A 22,044-nucleotide genomic window follows, 5' to 3' on the forward strand; every position below is an offset into this window, starting at 1 on the left:
ATCCAAACCACGCGGTCGCCTCGAGTTTTGTTTACAATCGATAGGCGTTCTGCTAGTGCGCCTGCGTCGCATTTTAAAGTCGGCGTCTGTTTGGCGCCATAACTTAGGGATGCTCTTGCTTAGGAATTTAACGATTTCTTCTTTATCGTTGAAAATTTCGATTTGGACGAGTTTGAAGTGGATTCGTACAAACTTTAATTCGAGATCCTTAATGCAACATTTTTGTAGAAATGATATGTATATAAATGAGAATATTGTAGAATAGTATGCTTTAGATTGTAATCTTTACTGTGTTGTTATATATAAAATATTATAACAATACCAAATACACATAATAGTATCAAATAATTGTGTCCATGACGAAAATATGCTACTACACTGATCTAAGCTATAAGTAAAATCAGATATGCATGGAAAATAAACACCACATACCAAATGAGCACAAATTACACTGCCTACGCTATGGAACAGCTTCAATAAAACTAATGTAAAAGTATATGTTCAAGACAGTTCAATAATACTTACACGCCATATAATAAGAAAATTACTCCATATAGAGACAGGTATGGTGTACAGAATGAAAAAAGAAAAAAATAGGTGTATGTCTCAACTTTGCCCAACATATAATGAAAAAACCCATAAAAGAATAATAAATATAAAAATAATCATGAAGTATTCATTTCAACATTATTAGTATAAGGACTTTCAATATTGATATTATTCGTTATACCGTTTTACAATTTAAACTCTTCATACACAATAAATACTGTGATTAATACATTTTGCTATATACTTTTTACAAAATCGAAAATAATTCTCAAATGCATAAATATGGACACTTAACGCATTAGACGCAACAGAATTCCGTCGGTATGCAGGTAGTTAATAAATAATGCATCGTACATATATTTTTCGTATACAACGCGGCACATTGGCCATTCGCTTCGATAAATAATTTCAAGCACGACAACGATAAAGGCTCGATGCGTGTGCTAAGTACTTACACATTCCTCTCAAGGATGCAAAACAGAGTGGACATGGATCCTATAGGAGAATGACGATGAACTTTGCACGGATTAGTCAAGATTTGGATTGAATAGAAGGAAAGTGGCGACTTGTTGACACTATAAGCAAATTATTTTTTGACATGTTTACTTTAATTTTGTTAAATTTACTGACTCATGGTATTGTTCTCCCATTACATAAATATTCTTTTTTGTTAATTAACAATGATTTTCTTAATACATTGTGATTTATATATTAAGTTGTATAAAAACGATTTTTTTTTCTTGCAGTTCACATGATGCATTTATTATGGATATCATTGTTACCTTCAACTGTAGGAAAATGCCGCAGAGAAAAAGAAAAATGCCGAAAGAAAGCAGGTCGTATGCATTTGTGTCGTTGCATAGAGGTCACCACAAGTTCATCGAATTATCTTGAGGTGAATGAACTATTGTGTGCTCGCGAGACAACCAATAATTGATGTCTTTTTTATCCAATTTACTGCCGGCTGCTAGACATAAAACTTAAGCTAAATTAAGTATTACGGTATGTATACAACATCAATTTTTTAACTCTTACTAATATTTCACAACATTTTACAAACTTATTTTATAACATTGCACATTCTCTGATTGTTCGAGAAAAGATAAGTAAATTTTTAATTAAGTAACAACTAATATGACTTTGCCTATTTATTTTATTAAACTTCATACGAGGTTTCGTATATTTCTGAGAAAAGCATTTTTTAAAGAATTTTTTAGCTCCCGATGTAACATAGACGAACTACAGTTTCGTTTCTCAGTATAGCAAAACGGAATTAATTAATGTCGGACAGAGGAGGTAGTGTTATGATCATTAACGAGAAACTTCTTTCTCGCACTGTCGATGGAGACCCTCAACGAATCACGAATCGAGTGTACCCTCGGAAAGTAGCTGGAATGTTATGCAAAGCAATTACACCGACTTAATTGTCCATACGAGAATCATTAAGCAGACTCCACCGAGGGAGCGATGAACCGATTGATTTCCATCGATTAAAAATTCCATTTCCTTCGATTAAAAATTATGTAAATCTAACTTAGCAACAATTTCTCCAGTTATTTATTATAACAATTTCATTCAACGCGACCTTTTGCTGTGTTCAAACATAATATTAATTTCAACAGGACTTTATACATATCATTCATATAACATGAATTATGTTGTAGACTCACATGAAATGCAGTTTCGTTACTCTTCGGGACATAAGTTGGCAGCAGATGTAAATAACTGCTCAGAAAACCAGATGTTTATGAAAGGCGAGAAGGTATTGAAAACGAACCTTCTATGTGTTAAATCAAGGCTGTATGAGTTAAACATTATTATATATCGGTGTACATCAAGAGAGACGAGAAAGGGAACAGGAGATAATTTGAACAATTATAATTTATGGTAACCGAGACAAACTCCTGTCTTTTTTTCTTTCTTTCCACAACCGGATTACCGGAACTCATAAAATCAATTGGAGTAATTGCGCTCGTATGGATTCCCGCTGAGACATGATGGTCATTTCCCGTAGTTTCTGTGGACAATGATCGACAATATCGATAAAAAGTCGAAACAAAGCGTTGGAATCAGCCAGTGGCTATTTTTAAAATCTATTGATCACGAGAGAGATCATCTTTGCGAATGCAAAGCGTACATCATCTGCATTCGTATGATAAGAGAATGCGACGCTTATAACGAAGGTTTATCTTTAGATGGAGCGGCATAAACATACAATGGGCAATACCGAAACTAATGAGGAAATTAATTTAAATAAAGAGAGGCCCAATCGGCGCCATTCTTGCATAACGATCGATGCTGCTTTTCCGATACGTGCCACGAATGCTGTATATACTTCTGAAATTCTTCTCCGAGGTATGCTCAAATTTAAAATAGTCGAAATGTGATAGCTGTAGCGCAATTTCGTCAAAATTACAAGTTTGTAATCAAAATATTGATATTATTGTACTGAAGCTTTCAATACACAATGAGATAAAATTTGTGAAAATTGGGAGGATATTTATTATATATACAGGGAACTTTATCAATGTTGAGATTAGTTAAGGTCTAAACTTACAAGAATTTAGTGCTCAGTAGTAGATATTTGTATCTACAATTTTGACGTCAAAGAAAAAGGGTTTTTTAGAGTTATTAATATGGAAATGACGATAATGACCTTTGAACTTTTGGATATAGATGGAAGATTACTATACCTCCCTAAATTCAGAGTAAAGTTTTAGCTACAGCGTGACAAGTAGGGGCCAAAAGTTACGATTTCGCTTTGTGATAAATATAGGTATGTAATAGTTAGATTCACTGAGGACAAAATAATCAATTAATAATTTAGTTTCACCTATTTATTTTAGTAATACAGAAGTTATAAATAATTTAGAACAATTCACAATTACTATAAATTATATTTTTCCAAATTAACCACTGGAAATAAAAGATATTAAATACATGATAGTATCTTTTAAATCTTTTATATTTAAATTATCGGAGGAAAGATAAGAATCAGTACAATAAAATGTTAATTTCTTCCGTACGTATGTTATTGTATATATAATTCAAATATAAATACTATGTTTTAAATATTTCTTTAGTTATATTATAAAGTACTTGGTTAGTTTTCTGATGTAATCTATTCGAATTATCAATATTTAAGTAAAATATATATTTCCTACCTTTTTTCGGAGAAGTATTCATATCGGAAACTCATGATCTTTTCCTAAATCTGATTAGAATCAGCGACGAAATATTGAAACTTCATCACATTGGAAAAGGGCCAACAAGAATATAATTAGATCATGAATTGATCATCCTTCTGATAAACAGTGAAATCTTAATTAGATTCTATGAAACGAGTTCCTATTAATATCTTTCATATCATTTTTTTCCTCCTTTTTAAAAAAAAATGACAATTGCATAAAATAAATTTTTATTTTGAGCAATTTTAAAAGAATTACTTTTATAACTAAATTCATATTTTAAATTATTCAACATTACTCTTAAACACTGTGATGTGTGTGTGTGCGCGCGCGCGCGCGTGCGTGCGTGTGTGTGCGTTTATTTTTATATTTCTGTAAGGGTTGCTAGACTTGAAACCTTCAGAGTCTTTTCTTAGTAATGATACATGTTTCTTTTTACAGTGGTGTTTAATGACATTTATGACAAAAAGCAAATTTTTATGAGTTTATAAGTTTACAAAATGTTACTACTAATAGGTTATTAAGTTATTGATAACTTAAAAAAGAACAAATGATAATAATGACTTAACCAAGAATAAAGAACAAGGTAAGTAAGGTTAGACAAATATACCTAACCTCTGTAAGATTCTTGAGCTTCATCTGACAGTCAAATTCTGTATAATTTATATTAAAAGTCTAACTTCTTTTTTAATGAAGTGCCAAATTTTCCTTTGATGTTTTGAAATTTATATTTATTCTATACACATTGGTTTTCAAATATTAATCATATATATTTTTATGTTTAAGGCAGAAGCAGTTTATGATAACATACAAAATAAACAAGAAAAATTTAAACATCAATTATGATGTGATACAAGATTTGGAAGTTATACATATATGAAGATACAAGTGATTCAATGTAATCATTTGTAGCAATAGAATGGAAGGAAAAACATATTTTATAATAGCTAAGAAAACAACAAAGGTAAAGTTAAAAAGCTTATGCTTACTGCAAAGAAATTAAAGAATCTATATGTATATATACATACATAAAAAAACTGTAGTAAAAAATGGAAAATAAGCACACATTTTTATCACTTTTCAGATATTAACAGAAACATTAATATATATATAAGAAGAATATAGAAATAAATATATAAAGATGATTATATAGCTCAAAAGAAGTCAGATTTAAAGTTAGGAAGAAAATCAACATATGATATGACATTTAAAGATGACTATTTCAATATTTGTGGTAAACATATTAGCACAAAGTAATAAACTTGGTATAAAAGAACAAGAAATAATATGTAGTAAGAATTTATACCAACAGATACATCAAAACATTTTTTACAGTTTAGATTTATGTAACAAAATTTGAGTGTATCTAATAATTATGATAAAATAATATTTGTATACATTGATTGTAAGAATAACGAAGACTATGTTAGAATAATAACTCACTAAAAGCTTTTAAGTTAAAAGTTTTTATCTTCTTCAAGATATTAAATATAAGATACGCCAAGTGTATACACTCTCTCATATGAATATGAATATTTAAAAATGAATTAAGTTGTGTTAAATTAACTTCATTTATAATTATTCAATACAATAAGAAATATGTAGTTTGTCTTCATAATTGTTCAGTAGAAGTATTTTTCTTAATATTTTTTTACATACTACAAATGAACTAAGGCCTCCATTGTAGAATTTTAGAAAACACTACATTTATGAAAAAAACTGAAAGATTTCTTTTAATTAAACTTTTTGTGATTTTAGTTTATATTACACCATTCAATTTTTTTTAAATAACTAAAAAAAAATGACAATCTACGTAGACAATAGTAACAGTAATATTCATACAAAAGTTTCTATCACACACGCATGCAACTAGAACTACACTGAAACGATGAGGCGGGAAGCGATTCTCAAGAGTCGATATATCGAATTAGTACCGCGCGCAATATTTGAATTTGAACTGATAAACGCAGAAAAATTGAACTACTATTTATTAACAAAAGTGTATATTGTACATTTAATTATTTAGATTAATAAATTACTATTAGCAAAATTATATTAGAATTTGAAGTGTGTGAAAAGACAAAGAATAGAGAATAAAAAAGTAGCAATATATACAGTCGCTAAACCTTGATCTATAATCTGCACTTGACATTCGCATGGCCAAGTGTATAATAAACATTCTTGCATTAAACTGTAACCATCCGTTTAAATGAACGAGCCTAAATTTAACTACATGTTTTTCTACAGTATTGTCATATTTCTATTAATTTGAGATATCAACGTTGAAACAACATCTGCAATTTAAGAAAGTCAAGAACAGCACGTCTAAGTTTCCTAACGTGCGTCTGCGAAGTAAAAGGCACGATTTCACTATAAAATCAGTGCAACGGAATGCACTGTTACGTCACTTGATTCGCACTCAGAACACTCGATTTGTAGACATCAATCGTAGATACCTGTAAACAATTAATCAATTACACAGTTATTATAAAAGAATAGAAGAAATCTTTGTAGAGAATTTTTCAAATATTTAATTTGTTTTATGAAATCCTACTTTATCATATTGTATTATTTGTATAATAAAAAAATATGTCAAATACATTCATAAAAATTTTAAAACTATGTAAAATAATATAAATTAATGACCGTCTAGCTACAATTACTTTTTTGCTATATATTAAAATCCTTATAAAAAATGTTTGTAAAATTGTAATTATGTTACAATATTACGTTAATGTTATTGTTCCATGGGATGATACAATCACTTTCGAAGAAATAAGAGAAAAAAGAAGAATCTCAACCAGTTTCTGATCTCAGTCATGTAGATAGTGTCGTTTGTCGAGTCTTTCGAAGACCTACTTGAAAAAAGCCAGTCGATCCTCCTTACCGGTCGATCAATTTACTCAGCTCTGAATGAACGCATGACGATCCCGTTATCGTTTCGTCCGAGTGGGTCACCGACACTTCGACAGGATTTTACTCGTGCTTCGAAGTGCACGTACCGAACCTGTGCCGTGAACAGACCGTTCTCATTGATACTTGGTGGGGTTCAACAGGACCGTCTCACTTTCTTGGAAAACAGTTTGAAGCACCTCTATGATCTTAGTCTTTTTCAAAAAATTCTAAATAGAAAAAACAATAATTTGATCGTGTATTTAGATATCCTAAATTTCAGTTCCAAGTTCAAAATTAAAATTAAAATGTAATAGCACTGTATCGTTTCTCTTAGAAAAAGGTTATACTAATTTTTGAAATTACGATACATAGAAATTCAGCAGCAAAATATTTTTTTTTCTAAATTCAATCATTCCATCAATTTCGATCGATATATTCATCAAAGATCGATCGATCTTTAGTCAGTTTTAATCACAAGTATTTTAATGCACATAGAAAATCCCACAGATCAAGTGATTTATAAAATATTCATTGAGCTCACTACTTCAAACATGTTTAGTATCAGATTAGTATTATTATATCTATATATCTTAACTGCATATATAACATGATCCATTAAAATGTTTTTTACACTCGAGGAGGAAAAGAGGGGATCTTGAAAGTGGAGCCAAGATTCAGCCGTCCCTGGAAACCAGATGGGGTCTGAAAGTGCCCCGCGTGCTCGCCTTCGAAGAACATATCCATGCAGTATTAGTGTTCGCGTGAACGAGTAACTTGTCGTACCTTTTTATCTCTATTGAGAAGTATCACGTTTACCAGCGGATCCTAAGGTCGTTTTCGCGGACGTTGTCTACTTCGACCATCGCGAACGGCAGTAATTTTCGAAACGTCTCATTCTTGAATAAATCTTCGAGGAAAAGGGAACATCTCCAGGAAACTATTACAGACGATCGTTGTCGACTTTGCCAATTTCTGCGCGATAATTAAACTGGATCGACAACTATGAAAATCGCCACGACCTTGTTCTTCTTTGTAGTCGTCGGTACGTACAATTTGTCTTTTATCGCCAAACGCAGCTTCTAGGATTTATATGTATATTTTCTTTTTTGATTGTGTTTCATTAATAAACAGCGGATGCTTAGACATTTCCGGAAAATTTAAAAGTGCAATAATATATATAGTGTACACATAATATACAAAAGTAAAATTTCCAAAAGCGTTTATTAGAATATTTCTATTCGTGATAAAATATGACTATAATATATTATATCTGGAATATTTGCTATAATGTATAGATTTTATTTCTTTAGCTATGATTATAAATATATAAAATATTGCATATGAAACATCTACAATTAAGTCATAAAAGTAGAGTATAGCTACAGATAAAATACATTGGACCGTATTAGAATAGGTATTAGAATTTAGTAGATTCTTTTAGAATCTTTAATGTCATTCAATGAGAATGATGTTTTTTCTCGATAATACTTATGATTTAGTACAATGTTTCGTAATATTTAAAGTGAAGCACAAAATGTAATACTTAAAAGGAGGGTGAAAGTGTGGACGTAACATTTTTTTTTCACGAATTGAATAAAAGTAAAGGGTCGCGTTTAAACATACATATTTAAACTAGAGACTGCGTTTTTGAGAATACAGCTAACATACTTACGTATTCATGTGTAAATATTATACATGTATTCTTAAATTTACAAAATTATGTTCTCGTTGTGACACACGAATACCTAAGAGTTAGCCTTAAGCCTCGATCTAAAAGTTCCTGTCTAATAAGATGTATTATATCTTGTACAATTTCTTATCACAAACAGAATCTTATTCCGACTTACAAATCGAATATGCTTTGTGATATGAGGCTTACACAAAGATTATATCGAAATATTTAACAACCAGTTTCCAATACGAAGGTATTTGATAATGGAAAAATTAATTTAATTTTATCACATATTATTTTTTAGACTATTTTACAGGAAGATAGAATGTAATGATTGGAAACTGGTTTTCAAGGTATTTAATAATATTCTTCCTGGGTAACTCGCAGGTTTTTGGGCCTTTTTCCATTATTTACGCTTTGTATCAAAGCATTTTTATTCTGTGCTATCGAGCCTCGACCTATCTTGACTGACTGCACTGTTTATTCGATTCTACTACTTAAGTTTCTCTATCACTCGATCTTACTATTACCGGACTACCTTACTTGATCTTTAAATAATCATTTTTCATCGCAAATTACTAATCGACCTAGTAACGTTCTCCAGGGTGAACGCTGTATTCTTGTCATTTATAAAATATAGCGTAGAGATCTCTGTAAATACGATTCTGGCTATCAAAAAGTGTGGGAAGCGTTGCGTTCTTAACCGCACTATCTCTCTATCATGATTCCCCGTGGGCCAGGAGAAGCAATTTTCATTAATTTTACGGTTTTCTTCGCGATAACTTAAGCGTGAACAATGCGTGTTTTGCGTTACACCACAATGTTACAGTATTACGGATAAGATTCATTATAAAAGAATCGAATTTTATTTTCGCAACATATAATATACCATTTTATCCGTCTCTTTTGAAATTAAATATTGAGAAGTGAAAATTTTTTGAATATCAGAGAATTCCTTCTCTCGTTACATTTCATATTTTATGCAACAACGAAATAAAAGTTAATTATATAAGGTATCAAAATTATACATTTCTAAGTTGTACATAATTATGTAAATACGTTACGAAATGACATATGTTCATCGGATAAAAAATGATCCTGTTTGCAAATGACAGCAAGCGAAATTACGTAAATGAGAGGATCAAAATCAATCATTCTTTATCGTAACCAAATTAATTTCTTTGTAATTATCAATAGACTGTAGAATATATTCTGTAGAATGCATATGTAATATATAAAATTATATAGAACATATAAAATATACTTATAATGAATAAAATAAATCTCTGTTTAGATTTCATTTCTTTAATTATGTTCATAAAAAGATTTATCTGCATAAAAATTCAATCTAATCAGCAATATTTTTTCTATGTCGATTTATGTTCTCATAGAGCGTTACATTCGCTGAACATGGATATTCGTTGCTCGAATTTGCTTATCCACCGTGTTTGTATTGCTAAATTACCGAGTGTTTCTCGTAAAACGTCGGCTGTTCCAGGGAATGGTACATTAAATGATGTGTAACAGCGCATCGAATAGCCGCGTCTTGACGAGAACGGAATCATTGAACAGAAAAAGTAACAGTAAAGCGATCGTACGCATCGGCGCGAACTAGAAAGTGCATAAGCATTGGTTTCTATTGCTGAAAACATTGATACGGAGGAGAAATAGAACGAACTTGCGACGAAAGTAAGCAATTGCAACACGACAATTATAGACACGATCGTGAAAGGGGACTGAAATCGAACCATCGTGCACGTTAATCACATATTTTCGTCCAGTCGGACAATCCTCGGTGTAATACGCAAAGATATAATAGAGACATATAGGTCGTGGAAACTCTTACTCCTGTTACGATACGTTTTTCTATGGCAGCGTGTAATGTATTCGTCATTATCATGTCAATTCGAACGTAGTGCGTAACATATCGCGGTGATCTCGAGGGAACTTTCTCTGTGTATTTATCGAAATAACTTTCACATTACGATAGAGTGATAATTAGTAGAATGATAAAAATATAGTAGGTTATGTACATATCACTATACACGTGTGGACAATAGAAATGAGAAATTTGCATCTCGAAATTGTTAGATTTTTCATAGAGAAAAAATATTCGTAATAAAGATTCCATAGTGATCCGTGCATAATTTAGGATTTAAAATGATAAACGATAGGCATGCAAAAAGTGAAAGTTTATAATAGAAATAAAAAATTAGTTTCTGTTAATTTGACATTTAAATTAGTTATCATTTGAAGGTTATGGGCTTTCAACGTTTGCCACTTTTACAGATTTAAAAGAAAAATAAGTGGTAAGAAGAAGAATATTTACGATAACTCTAAAAATACTTATTACTATTTCAACTACATTCATTCTATTGTAACTGTAGTTGCGACTATACTTTCATCTTTCTCAACCACAATCTAGTTGATACCGACGATATCTTTATCTTGCGATGGCCTAAAGTTATGATAAATTATTTCAGTATTAATAATTTCTCATTTTATTTCGCAATTTATATCTCATTAAAAGAATCGTTTCTCGTTTCTTTTGAAACTTGTATCGTTTACCATATCATTGACCATTCGAAACCGTTTAATGGTGACACAACTTTCAAAACAGATTCAAACACGGATTCTGTGGGTCCATAGACATCTGACTTCAATAATATTCTCACTAAATTTTCAATAGGTCTGTATTATTTGGGGAATCGGGTCAGCAACGGGTCTATGTGAACGTTTTATTTTTCGGTGGTCACTTTCTACATAGCTATGACTGCATATGGTATCGTCTTAACATCTCAACTAAGACGATCTTCCTATCTTTATGTATTTTCATATTCCTGTTATCACCTAAGAAACTTTAACATCGTCAGCAAAAGAAACGAAACTGATTTCAACAAGTATAAATATCTGTCCAAAAATGAAGAAATAGCACGTTTTACAGTTTCAACATTCGCACTTAATCTACTCATTCGTTAATAATCATTCGGATGCTGTGTGTGATTGCAAAAAGATACTAATTTGGTGTAGAAATAAGAAAAATTGAATTCTGTGTAACTTTCAATTCTAAAATTTCACAATTTCATTTTATGCCGGAACGCGAATATTATTAAGATTTTATAATAAAAGAAAATTGATTTACAAATTGGTGAACTATAAAGCGAAAGACGACTTTAGATGACTACCGCTCTCAAGGTAAAGGTAAAGGCTGCGTTCGTGGGAAAATGTTGCGCGGGTTTGCTCATCGACGGGTGTCGTTATTTCCTCTTAGGTTAATTAAGGAATGCTGCTAGGCAAAGAAAAGTGAATTTTACTAACACTTATAACAAAACACTTTTATACAATTATATCGTTACACGACTAGGGTCGATCTTGAAATGAACAGTGAAAGTATCCTTGAAATTGTTACCTTTCAAAGTCATTGCTCTCGTTCTTAATAGCAATTAGAATGTGGGATTGACCTAGGTTTTCGAATAATATTCGTTTTTTTTTTTTTTTTTTTTTTAGAACAAAATGAAAATTGTTTTCAAATGAACAGGAATAAAATTTTAACGTGAAATTTATTACAAAATTAGTTATGGAAACATACATAGGTTTGAAGAAGTTGCGCAATTCGAAATGGGTGTCGTGATCATGTAAAATTTATAACCGTAAATTATTTCACTAGTTGTACTATATTTTTATAATGGCAGGGTTTATGTTAGATATTTTGATTGACGTAGGTAAAATTATTTATTTATCGACTAAAGAAAGTTACTTCTATATTAGTAATCTTCTCGTTTATTTCGCACTTGGCGTTTTGACAAATTGATCGACGTGCACGCAATTCATTATTGCAGATAAGATTTTGAAGAAATCAGGATACGTCCAATTCAGTAAACAGAAACAAGACACGAGTGGCATGGTAACAAAGTTTCTACTGCATGATTATCTTAATTTTGTAGGTTTTGCGAGACGTTCTTAATGAGATTTAAACGCTTTTCGTATAAGTAACTTTAAATAACTTTGACTGTTGACTTTAAATAATTGATGTTATTTGAATATTGTATCAATTTAGATGCTACACAGAAATTTTTCTATAATATACTATATGATTTTATCGTAGTACTAAATATTTTAAAGAAATCGAGAAAGGTAAACGAATATAGCATAATAAAAATATAACAGTATTGTTTCTAAAGGGAATCTGTGTCTTTTTAATGAGATAATTCGATCGATGATCAGATTTGAACTGTTGTTCCTTCTTCAAAATTTCACTATATACACGTAGTATAATTTCTATAAAGTGCTTATTTCGCCACACAATCTGACTATATGAATATTCTTCGCTAACCTTTTCTAATATGTAGACTGTTATGAGTCGTCATTTGCATTTTTATATAACATTAAATATATTCGTCAAATTTCGTCATTCCATCAGACCATGTCAAATTTTCTTATGGCCAATCTTTTCGGTTATTGTGAAACATTGTATGAAAGTAGAATATAAATACGACAACGTTGTTTCTGCATTAGTGGAATATCAAATAAAGACATTAGAGTATGGAAGATATAGGTGAAGGGCATAAGATAATAAACAATGTGCTCATGAAAATCACAAATATTGAGAAGCCGAATTTGTATTAGCTGAAAGTTACAATTTTATAATTAAAGTATTGAAATAATAAAGGGTATAAATACTAAAGATCTATATAAAAATATCTGTCAATTTTTATATTTACAAATTACAATTAATTCAAACAAATTATTTTATGAATTATTATTTGCAATAATTACCTTCTTGCTACAAAAATACTTTTTAATTTTTTTGGTACTTACATTCTTTATCATTTAATCTCTACAATTACTCCAATGAAACAATTGTATAAATATAATAAACGAGGAACTCGGTTATTAAATGGTGATCACACGGATCGTAAAATTGCTTCATGAAACTATTACACAGTGTCTCAACTTTTTCCGTTTTGTTTTAAAAGAGTGACAATATTCGGGCTCTTTAGATGCGAAACTAATTTTGAAGTATGAGGAACCGACCTGGTCAGCTGACGTGGTCGAAAGGTTGACTCGACTTATTAAGTGGGTCAGTAGGCTACGGCCCAATGGCACGCCTAAGATCCGGCAAATCTTCGAACACAAGTTCCGGAAGTACCTTTCACAAACTTCGGGACATTCCTTGGAAAGTTATACTATAATTTACAGAAATTCCAAAAGCTGTAATTAATTTTCCTTTATTTTACCTAAATATAATTTTAAATTCGTTCAACTAGGATTTTCTTTAAATATAAAGGAAGAAATATAATATTTATAGAAATATTTGTAGAAAGTAAAGAGATGTTATGAATTTTTAAATGGTTACACAGGGCCACAATTTGCATGTTCTGAAATGTACACGATCCGTGTTTGAACTTTCTTAGACGTCCGTATGCGTTTTTTTAGAAAACTCTAGAAAACCGCAAATATAGGAAGATCTCCTTTCTTTTCTAAGGGAATGTCATCAGTCTCAGCGATTGTATCATCTTGGTGGAGAAAATTACAGATTTGATTACAAAGTAGTGTAGACGTAACGTCCGGTAGATAGAATTTGTAACATTTAGTTACTGATTCTACTGAAATTGCATTCACGAAACTATAAAAGAAAATTATAATTATTTATCTATACATTAAAATAGTATAGTAACTACAAAGTTTACACCGAATGCAACTTATTTTATCTTAATTCTTCTGATAACAATATTTTAATCTCATTTTGGATTTTTTTCGTTTTACAAAACTATAAAACTCTACTAACATATTGTTTGATGAAAATCATCTATGACAGAGCACTGACATCACAAAAACTGAGACTGAACAGAAATGATCGTGTCAATTTCATTCGCTTCGAAATACGACTAAGATCGGTTGAACTTTCATTACACTCGATTACATGGTCATTTATGATGCTTGAACATTCACGGACGAGAATCAATAGCACAGATTAGGAATTATGAATCAACGGCACCCGTATCGACATTTATGAAAATCCTGCTTCGATCTTCTCATTGACGATTAGTCAGTCGAAATCGTTCTGGATTATATCCCTGTTAACTGATGCAGCTCTGACTAAGAAGAAAAGTATAAATTTCATGAAGGAAAAGACATCTATTTTGCAAATCCGGTTTAAAAGCGTAAATTTTCTCTGAGAACTCCCTTATCGTTTCTAAAACCAAATGAGTCACAACTTAAATTTCTTTTTAGGATTTAATTTACGGCTCTTTCTATTAAAATGTTTGCGTTGTATACGAGATGTTCCAGATTTCTTCGATCTGTAGATATAAATGAGAAAGATATATTATACAAATATAGATCGTTTGAAGTTTTAACAAAAATAGAAAATATGAAAAAGCGTAAAAAGGACAAAGTAGCATAATACAGCTATTATCATTTCTAGAAGCAACTCAGTTTAAGGTATACATTATGATAAAAATAAATAAGTTAATTGATATTAATTACGATGGAATCAGAAGCTGATCAGTTGGGTCGAAACGGGGATCCATAGTGTTCTTTTCTACCGGTTTGGTTGCAGGATGCACGTGGCGGGAGACTCTAGGGACGTGCGTGTTTCAATCGGACTTTGGTTTCGTGCTTAACTGTGCCTTTCGGAAGTCCGGAATTTTTCGGGTACGAAATCTTGGAGGTGTCAAAGGTTACGTCGGCCTGGGTGAGTCGTAATAAGCGGTCGAAACAATTTTCATAAAAGAATTTCCAAGAATCCTCATGCGCGATCTCTTCCTTAATCAATTATAAATATACTGTAAATACCTTATATATTACTAGTTATAATTTCAATGCGATAACTACAATAATACGTAATATATCACATGACGATTACAATTTTTCCGGATTGATGGAGGAGGATAATCTATGAGTGCAAATCTAAGCAAATATTGGATACGGACTGAAACATGAATCTAGTAATGAATTTTACATACATCTTAAAATGAGAGTTTGATAATATTTAGTAATCACTAATAATATTATCATATTATAATAACTCTCACAATAAACTATTTTATAACTATTTTAATAAACATTTTATTCTGAGTTCAATATTTGCGATATTTTTTAGGACTTTAATAAAGTGCTTAGTAAAGCATTATATAACATTTGTTTCTTATATTACCTCATAGCCTCTTTTCTCTGCAGTTTGTCCGGAAAAATTAGAAACACCCTGTATTTAACATGCTCCCTTGTATATTATTATATCGTTGGAATAGCGTGTATAAAAGAGAAAGTGTTACTATTTTGTCGCTTCGTTTTCTTGCTTTTCATTGCTTTTTTCACCATAGGACGAATGCTTGAAATAGTGTAAAGTATAGTTTAATGATTTTTTTTCAGTGAATAACATACTTCAACGACTATTTCACTATTTCACTTTCATTTATGTCCATTGTTTAATTTTTTTTTACTGTGATCGATCAGTGTAATATGTTATTATACTTTCTTAAATGATTTGTTAATAACATACTTTCTATTACTGTCTATTCGGAGGCCTGATTCTATGAAATATATATATAGAAATAACAGGCCATTGGAAAAAATTGAACGATTTATGTGATATTCTGTGTTGTATTCATTATGCAAGTAATAATACTTACATCACGCGACCCATTTTCTGTGAGAATAAGTGTAAGTGGTTTTGTAGAGTTTATGGCATCCTCAGTTTTGTGTCATTGTATCCATAACTGTAAATCTCAATTTAAGCGCAGTAAAGGATCCCCATTGAACTTTGAGAATTTAGTTTTATAAACACTAACTCTTATAAAGACTAATCTCAGCATTCTTTTGTAATCTCTAACTTCATCTTATGAATAAAATAAATATTAAAATATAATTAAATTGACTAAAATTTTAGAAAAATGTTAAAAAATGTCGAAAAGTGCAGTGCAATCAAATAATTCTTATTCGCATTGTCCCATCGAAAAAAGTCTATTTCGTTCGCCACGAAACGATGCAGAAAGTGAATTACCACAAGATTATAGTTAATCGAGCAGAACGTGCGTGAAATGACCAGTGACTTTCAGAACAAGAAGAATGTCTCCTCATAACCTACTTCTCTAATGCTTTGGTATATATGAGTACATAGTAGTTGCTTGGAGAAAAAAGTTATAATACATATTACATTATTCATCGCCTTGACTCGGCCCAGATGTCAGCAATATCTCGTAAAGGATGACACCTGCAATGAAAACGTAATTTGCATTTGAACCGACCGGACCAAGGGATCAAAGAAATCGTCGTAAGAGCGCACGGTTGTTTGCACATTTATAGAACAAAGCAAAAAACCACGTTGGATCTTGCGCAACATGTGGTTGCTTAACTTTCTATAGCTTGTCTTTTCTGGGTATTATCTAATTTTTCATCCATTCAGAATGGCGGTTCTTATCACTTCTACAATTAGGAATAACAATTTTTCTTTAGTAGTAATTTAGTAACAAAAATTTTTTTGATAAGAAATTGTTTCCCAAGTATTAATTAGGTAAATACGTATTAGAATTCGTGAAAATCGAGCGAAAAATTTTCGGAATTGAATAGTTTGGGATTACTAAATACATCAGGAGTAAAAACTAAATGCATTCTTTAGGCTAACATGACAATATATGACTTAATTATCGACAAATGTGGATCCTTTCAGTGGTGGGACCTCTTACATTTCATGTAACGATGAAGTCAATCGATTAGTTGGAATAATATCAATAATTTTTTAATTCAGATAATGGTTTATTTCTTTACACAAGTGTTTTTTGTACCTAATAATTGGTTTAATTACAATTAATATTATTCTTAACTTCAGGATTTTCTGTGGGTGACGAGCTAGGATTTAGTCAGTCCTTGTCCAATGTGGAGGCTGCCAAAAGAAGAAGCGTGCAGACTAGTAGAGTTGGTTCATCGTCCCATACTAATTTGGTAAGAATTTCAGAAACATTAGAAATAAGATGTATACATTTATTTTTCTACACGTATTCATGTAGATTGTTATCGTAATTACTTTTAAGATTCTGTAATGAATTGATTTCTATTACATTATAGATGTACAGACACGATTCTTCGTTTAAACTAGTCCAAGGAAAGTTTAAGATGAATCGGGACAAGTATAAAAACTGGATACATTCCATCGTGATTCCTGCAGTGCTATGATATTTATGATAGTGCTAGTTGTATGCATTTCGGTTGAATTTATATAATAGGATGCCTTATAGTGTTTCTGTTGCGTAATCGTGAACTACATCTAACTGTAGATTTTTCATCTGATTTATACGTGGGAGTAAATAACTTTTTTGTCTGAATATTTAAAGAGGATTAAAGATTTCTGAATCTTTGTGAGAAAGGAATTCTGAAGATTTTTTTTCCTTTCTTAAAGGCACTCTTTAAATTAAATGTTTTAAGTTGTTTTTGCATTTTTAGTTTCATTATAATTGTTATGAAAACTTCTGTTTTGTGCTCTCCTTTATCTATATTTATCGCATTCTGAGACGCCAAATGGGTGTATTTCTTATTATTCCAGCGAAATCTCGATCGAACCCAAGCATACGCGATTGACCTTGTCATAATTAGTGCATGAACGAGTATAAAATTCTTCACACGACGTAGTGCAAGGTTTCCATTCTCATAGAAGTACACATGGAGCGTACATTGAATCCCCTATAAAATCTGAAAGAAAAAGATAAATGAAGTAGAACAAGGTTGAAGAATTCCTTTTATACGTATGTTAAAGTTAATGAAAGGAGAGGTTAATCGGAGTGCAAGTGTAACTTAATATTCGTCTGACTCTTAATGATTCCACTTAAATTGTGAAATCAGTGACTTTTTACACGTACATGACTTATTTTTCTTTGACAAATGTATATTTCTTCTATTCAGAATCCTGAAAAAGATGGTTCAAATATAAAAAAGTTTCATTTTGTAAATTACATAAATTGTGTAAAATGACATATTCATTTTTCATTTCATAAAATTAGATAGGATTTTCTAAAATATTAATCACAGGGACCTCTATCTTACATATATGTATTTAAGTAGAGACGTATCACATATTTACAAATTAACTCGTGTAATTTTGAGTTACTAAATTTTGAATTTTTAATTCTTTAATACAAGTATCTGTATACACACATTTTTTAAATACATTAAACGATTAAACATTAAACATCTTAAATGCTAATGGATAATAATTCATTGAAGGCTACCAATCGAGATGAAACTAGACAACACACTCAGAACACTCGACAAGTGGTGCCTCCCTTCAAACCATTACCAGCTGGAGCAACGCGGCCGATAGCTCAGCAACCAGAACGTCAAAAATTGGTCGTACAACAGAATTCTACAGTCCTTCGAACCGTGCCAGCTCCTTCCTTATCAACAACACAGCAGGACTTATTGAGGCAGCAGCAACTAATGCAACAAGAAGTAAAACAGAAGCAACAATTGAAATTGCAGCAAGAAGCTTTCGCATTGCAAGTACTAAAGCAACAAAGGTTACAACAACAGGAAGCTATGAGACAGCAACAATTGCAGAAGCTTCAACAGCAGCAGAAACAGCAACAAATTGCTGCGCAACAACAAATGCTGACACAGCAACATAAAAGGCACCAACAAATGGTACCGATACAAGTAAAAAGAGATCAGGTAATATTAACTAATTCTTTTCTTTCTTTTTACATTTAACAATTTTTATCCTTTAACCCAGAGGAGGTAACGGGTCTGAACATTTTATCATAAATAAGAGTATATCTGTCTTTTTTCCAATGAATTCGGAATTTAATAACGTTCTAACATTTATTCTGCAGACACCACAGATGCTCGCAGTTGCAGCTGCAATGCCAGGAAAATTACCTAACATTGTAGCTGCAATTCCACCAGCTGATAGCATCGTGGAACCAGGACTTTCGTTAAAATCAGCGTCTTCAAGTGACGGGTTACCACCTTTTATTTCGATGCCACAGTCATCTTCACAGTTGACCGATCGAATTAGCAATAGTCCTACTATTTTGCACGATTCTGATAACGAGGTGTCGAAAGATGATTTCAATCAGGTAATTACTTTGATTATTAATGATAACAAATTAGAATCATTTAATCTTAGATAAAAATTATTTATTTTAAAACGAAATTAACGCTTCGCTCTTTATATAGATTTAATAATACTTACTAGCTCCTAAATAATGTTATAAAGTAATTTCGTTTTGAAAGACTGATGTGATAAAAAATATTAAATTCAATTTTTAGCTTCCTCTACCTGGAGATGAGGCTGCGTCTTCAGTCAACGAGATGACTTTACTTTCCCTTCAAGCAGCTGAATCCAGTCAGTCACAACAACAAAACGAGAAACGACAATCGTTGCCATCGTCATTGCCATCTTTAGCGCCTATTCAAGGAATGGAAACGTCGTTGAAAGCTCTAGCAGAAGCTAGCAATATTACTTTAGAAGCTCTAGAAGCTGCTATTCTTCTCAGGCAACAGCAACTTCTACAAAAACAGCAAGGGCCAACCAGTACAAGCACGACGACGACTACAACTATGTCTCCGCATAAAAAGTACGATTAAAGCTGTCGTTATTTTCTATTATATATTTCAGTTTATACATTTTTATTATCTATTCGAATATCTTAACATCTTGCAAAATCTTGAATCTTGTAGTTTTTAAATATCACGAATTAAAAAAGTTCGTAGTCTTCTTTAAATTATTTTTCAATTATCAATCTTTTTAGTAAATATAATCCTGGTGCCACCAAAGTAATGAACGCTCCTCGTGAATATTATCCAATGGGTTATGACAAGAACTTCGATGACAATTTTGCCAGTCGTGTAGATCTTCCGGACACAAGCTTTTATTGTGGTGACCAAAAACATTTTCCAGGACTTTATGCTGACGAAGATCTTGGGTGCATGGTAAAATATTTCTTCCTCATATATTCAAAATAATTTATGCTATATTACGATTTAAAATATTAATATTCTATGAACAACTCTAGGTATTTCACGTTTGTGCATTAACGGATGATGGCTTGATTATGAAGAGTTTCCTCTGTCCCGAATCAACTTTATTCGATCAATCTATCCTCAAATGCAATTGGTGGTTCTACGTGGATTGCAAAACTTCGAAAAGTTTATATGACAGCAACATTCCAATTAGCAAGAGTTATCAGTTAATGAAAGCACTAGCGTTTTTCTCAGCGTACAAAAACCATGACAATAGTACAACATCTGCTCAAGAAAACTCAGAAAGCTCAGAATAACTCTAAATCTTGTTACAAAGGAACTGAATCTTTATTTTTAGTTAGTTTACTAGTTGGGCATCCCCTGTGAGTTTAATTCGTTCCACGATTGCCAATTTATGTTCCTTTAATCCATTAAGCTTTGGATAATGAAAGTTAGCTTCTTTATACATTTTAATATCGAGCTACTTTCTTAATTAGTTTGTGGTATATTAAGTATTTTAAATTAGTGTATAATATTTAGATTCTTTGTTGAGGTGTGATCTTAATGGATTAAACTGAACTTCTTTGTGGAAAGGTGAATTTTATAAGACAATGGATATTTTTGTGTCACGGTATAACTATTTTTCTCGTTAATCACTGCCGTCACAATCCCAAACGATAAGTGTGTGTATATATAATTTATTATATTAGTGGAGTGTAATAGGCATAGTAAATAATTTGTTTTAATCGTAATGTTGTAAATAGTTCTACGTTGGTATTTTCGTTGATGTGGTTTGTTTAATAATAATCCTATTCTTGTTGACGTGGCTGTCCCCATTCTATATCATGAAATTCTTGTCAAAAATATGTAATCAAAAAATATAAGAAATATTAAAAGATCGGTTGAAATAAAACAGACATAAAGAAAACGTAGAAAGCATAAACTTTATTGTGGCAAATGAGAATTATGAAAAAGAATACAAATTAAATGCCAATATTAAGTTATTGCAATTTACACGGTCAGTCTATAATTTCTCGTTGACGATTTTAATTTTCATCGCCGTTCAAAATTCGATTAAATTTTCAAAATATTAAATAGAAACCTCGAATAATCTCTATACTATCAGACCATTTTCACAGAGATAGAATAATTATAAATAATAATATATATTCATTAATACCATCGTCTCTATAAAATAAAAATTAAAGCTATGTGATTCGATAAATAATTCACTTTTTAACATTATAAAACGTTAGTGAAAATGTTATAATTTATTATTCGTTACAAAAGCTTAATACGTCAATATGTTTATGAACTTTATAAATTCTCTAAAGGAACAATTTTTGTATGTTTTCTTTAGAGGGACGAATACCTATTATTTCTACATCTAAAAATTGACATTAAAAATTCCATCAGGCAGTGCAAGGATCAGTAAATCTATAGCAACACATATAATATCATAAGGCTACCTTCGATGATTCGATTTCTGAACGTAATCATTCATCGAAGTGTTAAATTTGCATTAAAAATACATTTGGTTAGTGGTGAAAAAATCTCATTCGAATTCTTGCTTCTTGGAACACGATTGACAGCACAATTGGTGATAAAACTGGTAAGTGCAGAGTCGTGCTTGCGCCACTAAGTTGCAATTTGTTGTACTGTCCTTGCAAAGTGGGTTTTCCTCGAGAACTAAAAGTACGTAAAATAATAAAAAATTTCTAATACAACTTATCATACTTGAAGCGTAATAATCATATGTTTGACAATTGTAATAAGATATAAAAT

The 22,044-nt window shown here is 31.1% G+C and overlaps 2 protein-coding genes and 1 long non-coding RNA gene across 6 annotated transcripts in view; 2 read left to right on the forward strand and 1 right to left on the reverse strand.

The window, feature by feature from the left end:
* Positions 1–4,124: 4,124 nt before the first annotated feature.
* On the forward strand, positions 4,125–5,200 carry LOC117209686. Its single transcript, XR_004487955.1, has 3 exons — positions 4,125–4,323; positions 4,524–4,701; positions 4,822–5,200. It is a non-coding gene; the product is annotated as an uncharacterized LOC117209686 (long non-coding RNA).
* Positions 5,201–7,107: 1,907 nt separating this feature from the next.
* Positions 7,108–21,638, forward strand: LOC117209678 (transcription factor SPT20 homolog). The gene is made up of 8 exons (XM_033451933.1): positions 7,108–7,674; positions 14,867–15,001; positions 17,135–17,247; positions 18,523–18,966; positions 19,128–19,373; positions 19,567–19,874; positions 20,049–20,229; positions 20,313–21,638. The coding sequence occupies exons 1-8, from the start codon at positions 7,635–7,637 to the stop codon at positions 20,574–20,576; spliced, it is 1,731 nt and encodes a 576-aa protein (XP_033307824.1). The 5' UTR covers positions 7,108–7,634; the 3' UTR covers positions 20,577–21,638.
* Positions 21,516–22,044, reverse strand: part of LOC117209677 (thrombospondin type-1 domain-containing protein 4-like) — a 29,630-nt gene continuing 29,101 nt past the window's right edge. For all 4 annotated transcript variants that reach the window (XM_033451932.1, XM_033451930.1, XM_033451928.1 and 1 more), the window contains one exon: positions 21,516–21,948. In XM_033451932.1, coding sequence (XP_033307823.1) covers positions 21,815–21,948 — 134 coding nt within the window. In that variant the 3' untranslated portion in view covers positions 21,516–21,814. The remainder of the gene's footprint in view (positions 21,949–22,044) is intronic.

Source organism: Bombus bifarius, unplaced genomic scaffold, assembly GCF_011952205.1.
Source record: "Bombus bifarius isolate JDL3187 unplaced genomic scaffold, Bbif_JDL3187 scf7180000008190, whole genome shotgun sequence".
In the NCBI taxonomy this organism is placed as follows: domain Eukaryota; kingdom Metazoa; phylum Arthropoda; class Insecta; order Hymenoptera; family Apidae; genus Bombus; species Bombus bifarius.

Excerpts from the sequence above, each read along its gene's own strand:
- LOC117209678 (XM_033451933.1), top strand. The coding sequence starts at position 7,635 with ATGAAAATCGCCACGACCTTGTTCTTCTTTGTAGTCGTCG. Across the intron at positions 15,002-17,134 it reads CAAAGGTTACGTCGGCCTGG|GATTTTCTGTGGGTGACGAG; the intron begins GTGAGTCGTAAT and ends TCTTAACTTCAG. Across the intron at positions 17,248-18,522 it reads CATCGTCCCATACTAATTTG|GCTACCAATCGAGATGAAAC; the intron begins GTAAGAATTTCA and ends AATTCATTGAAG.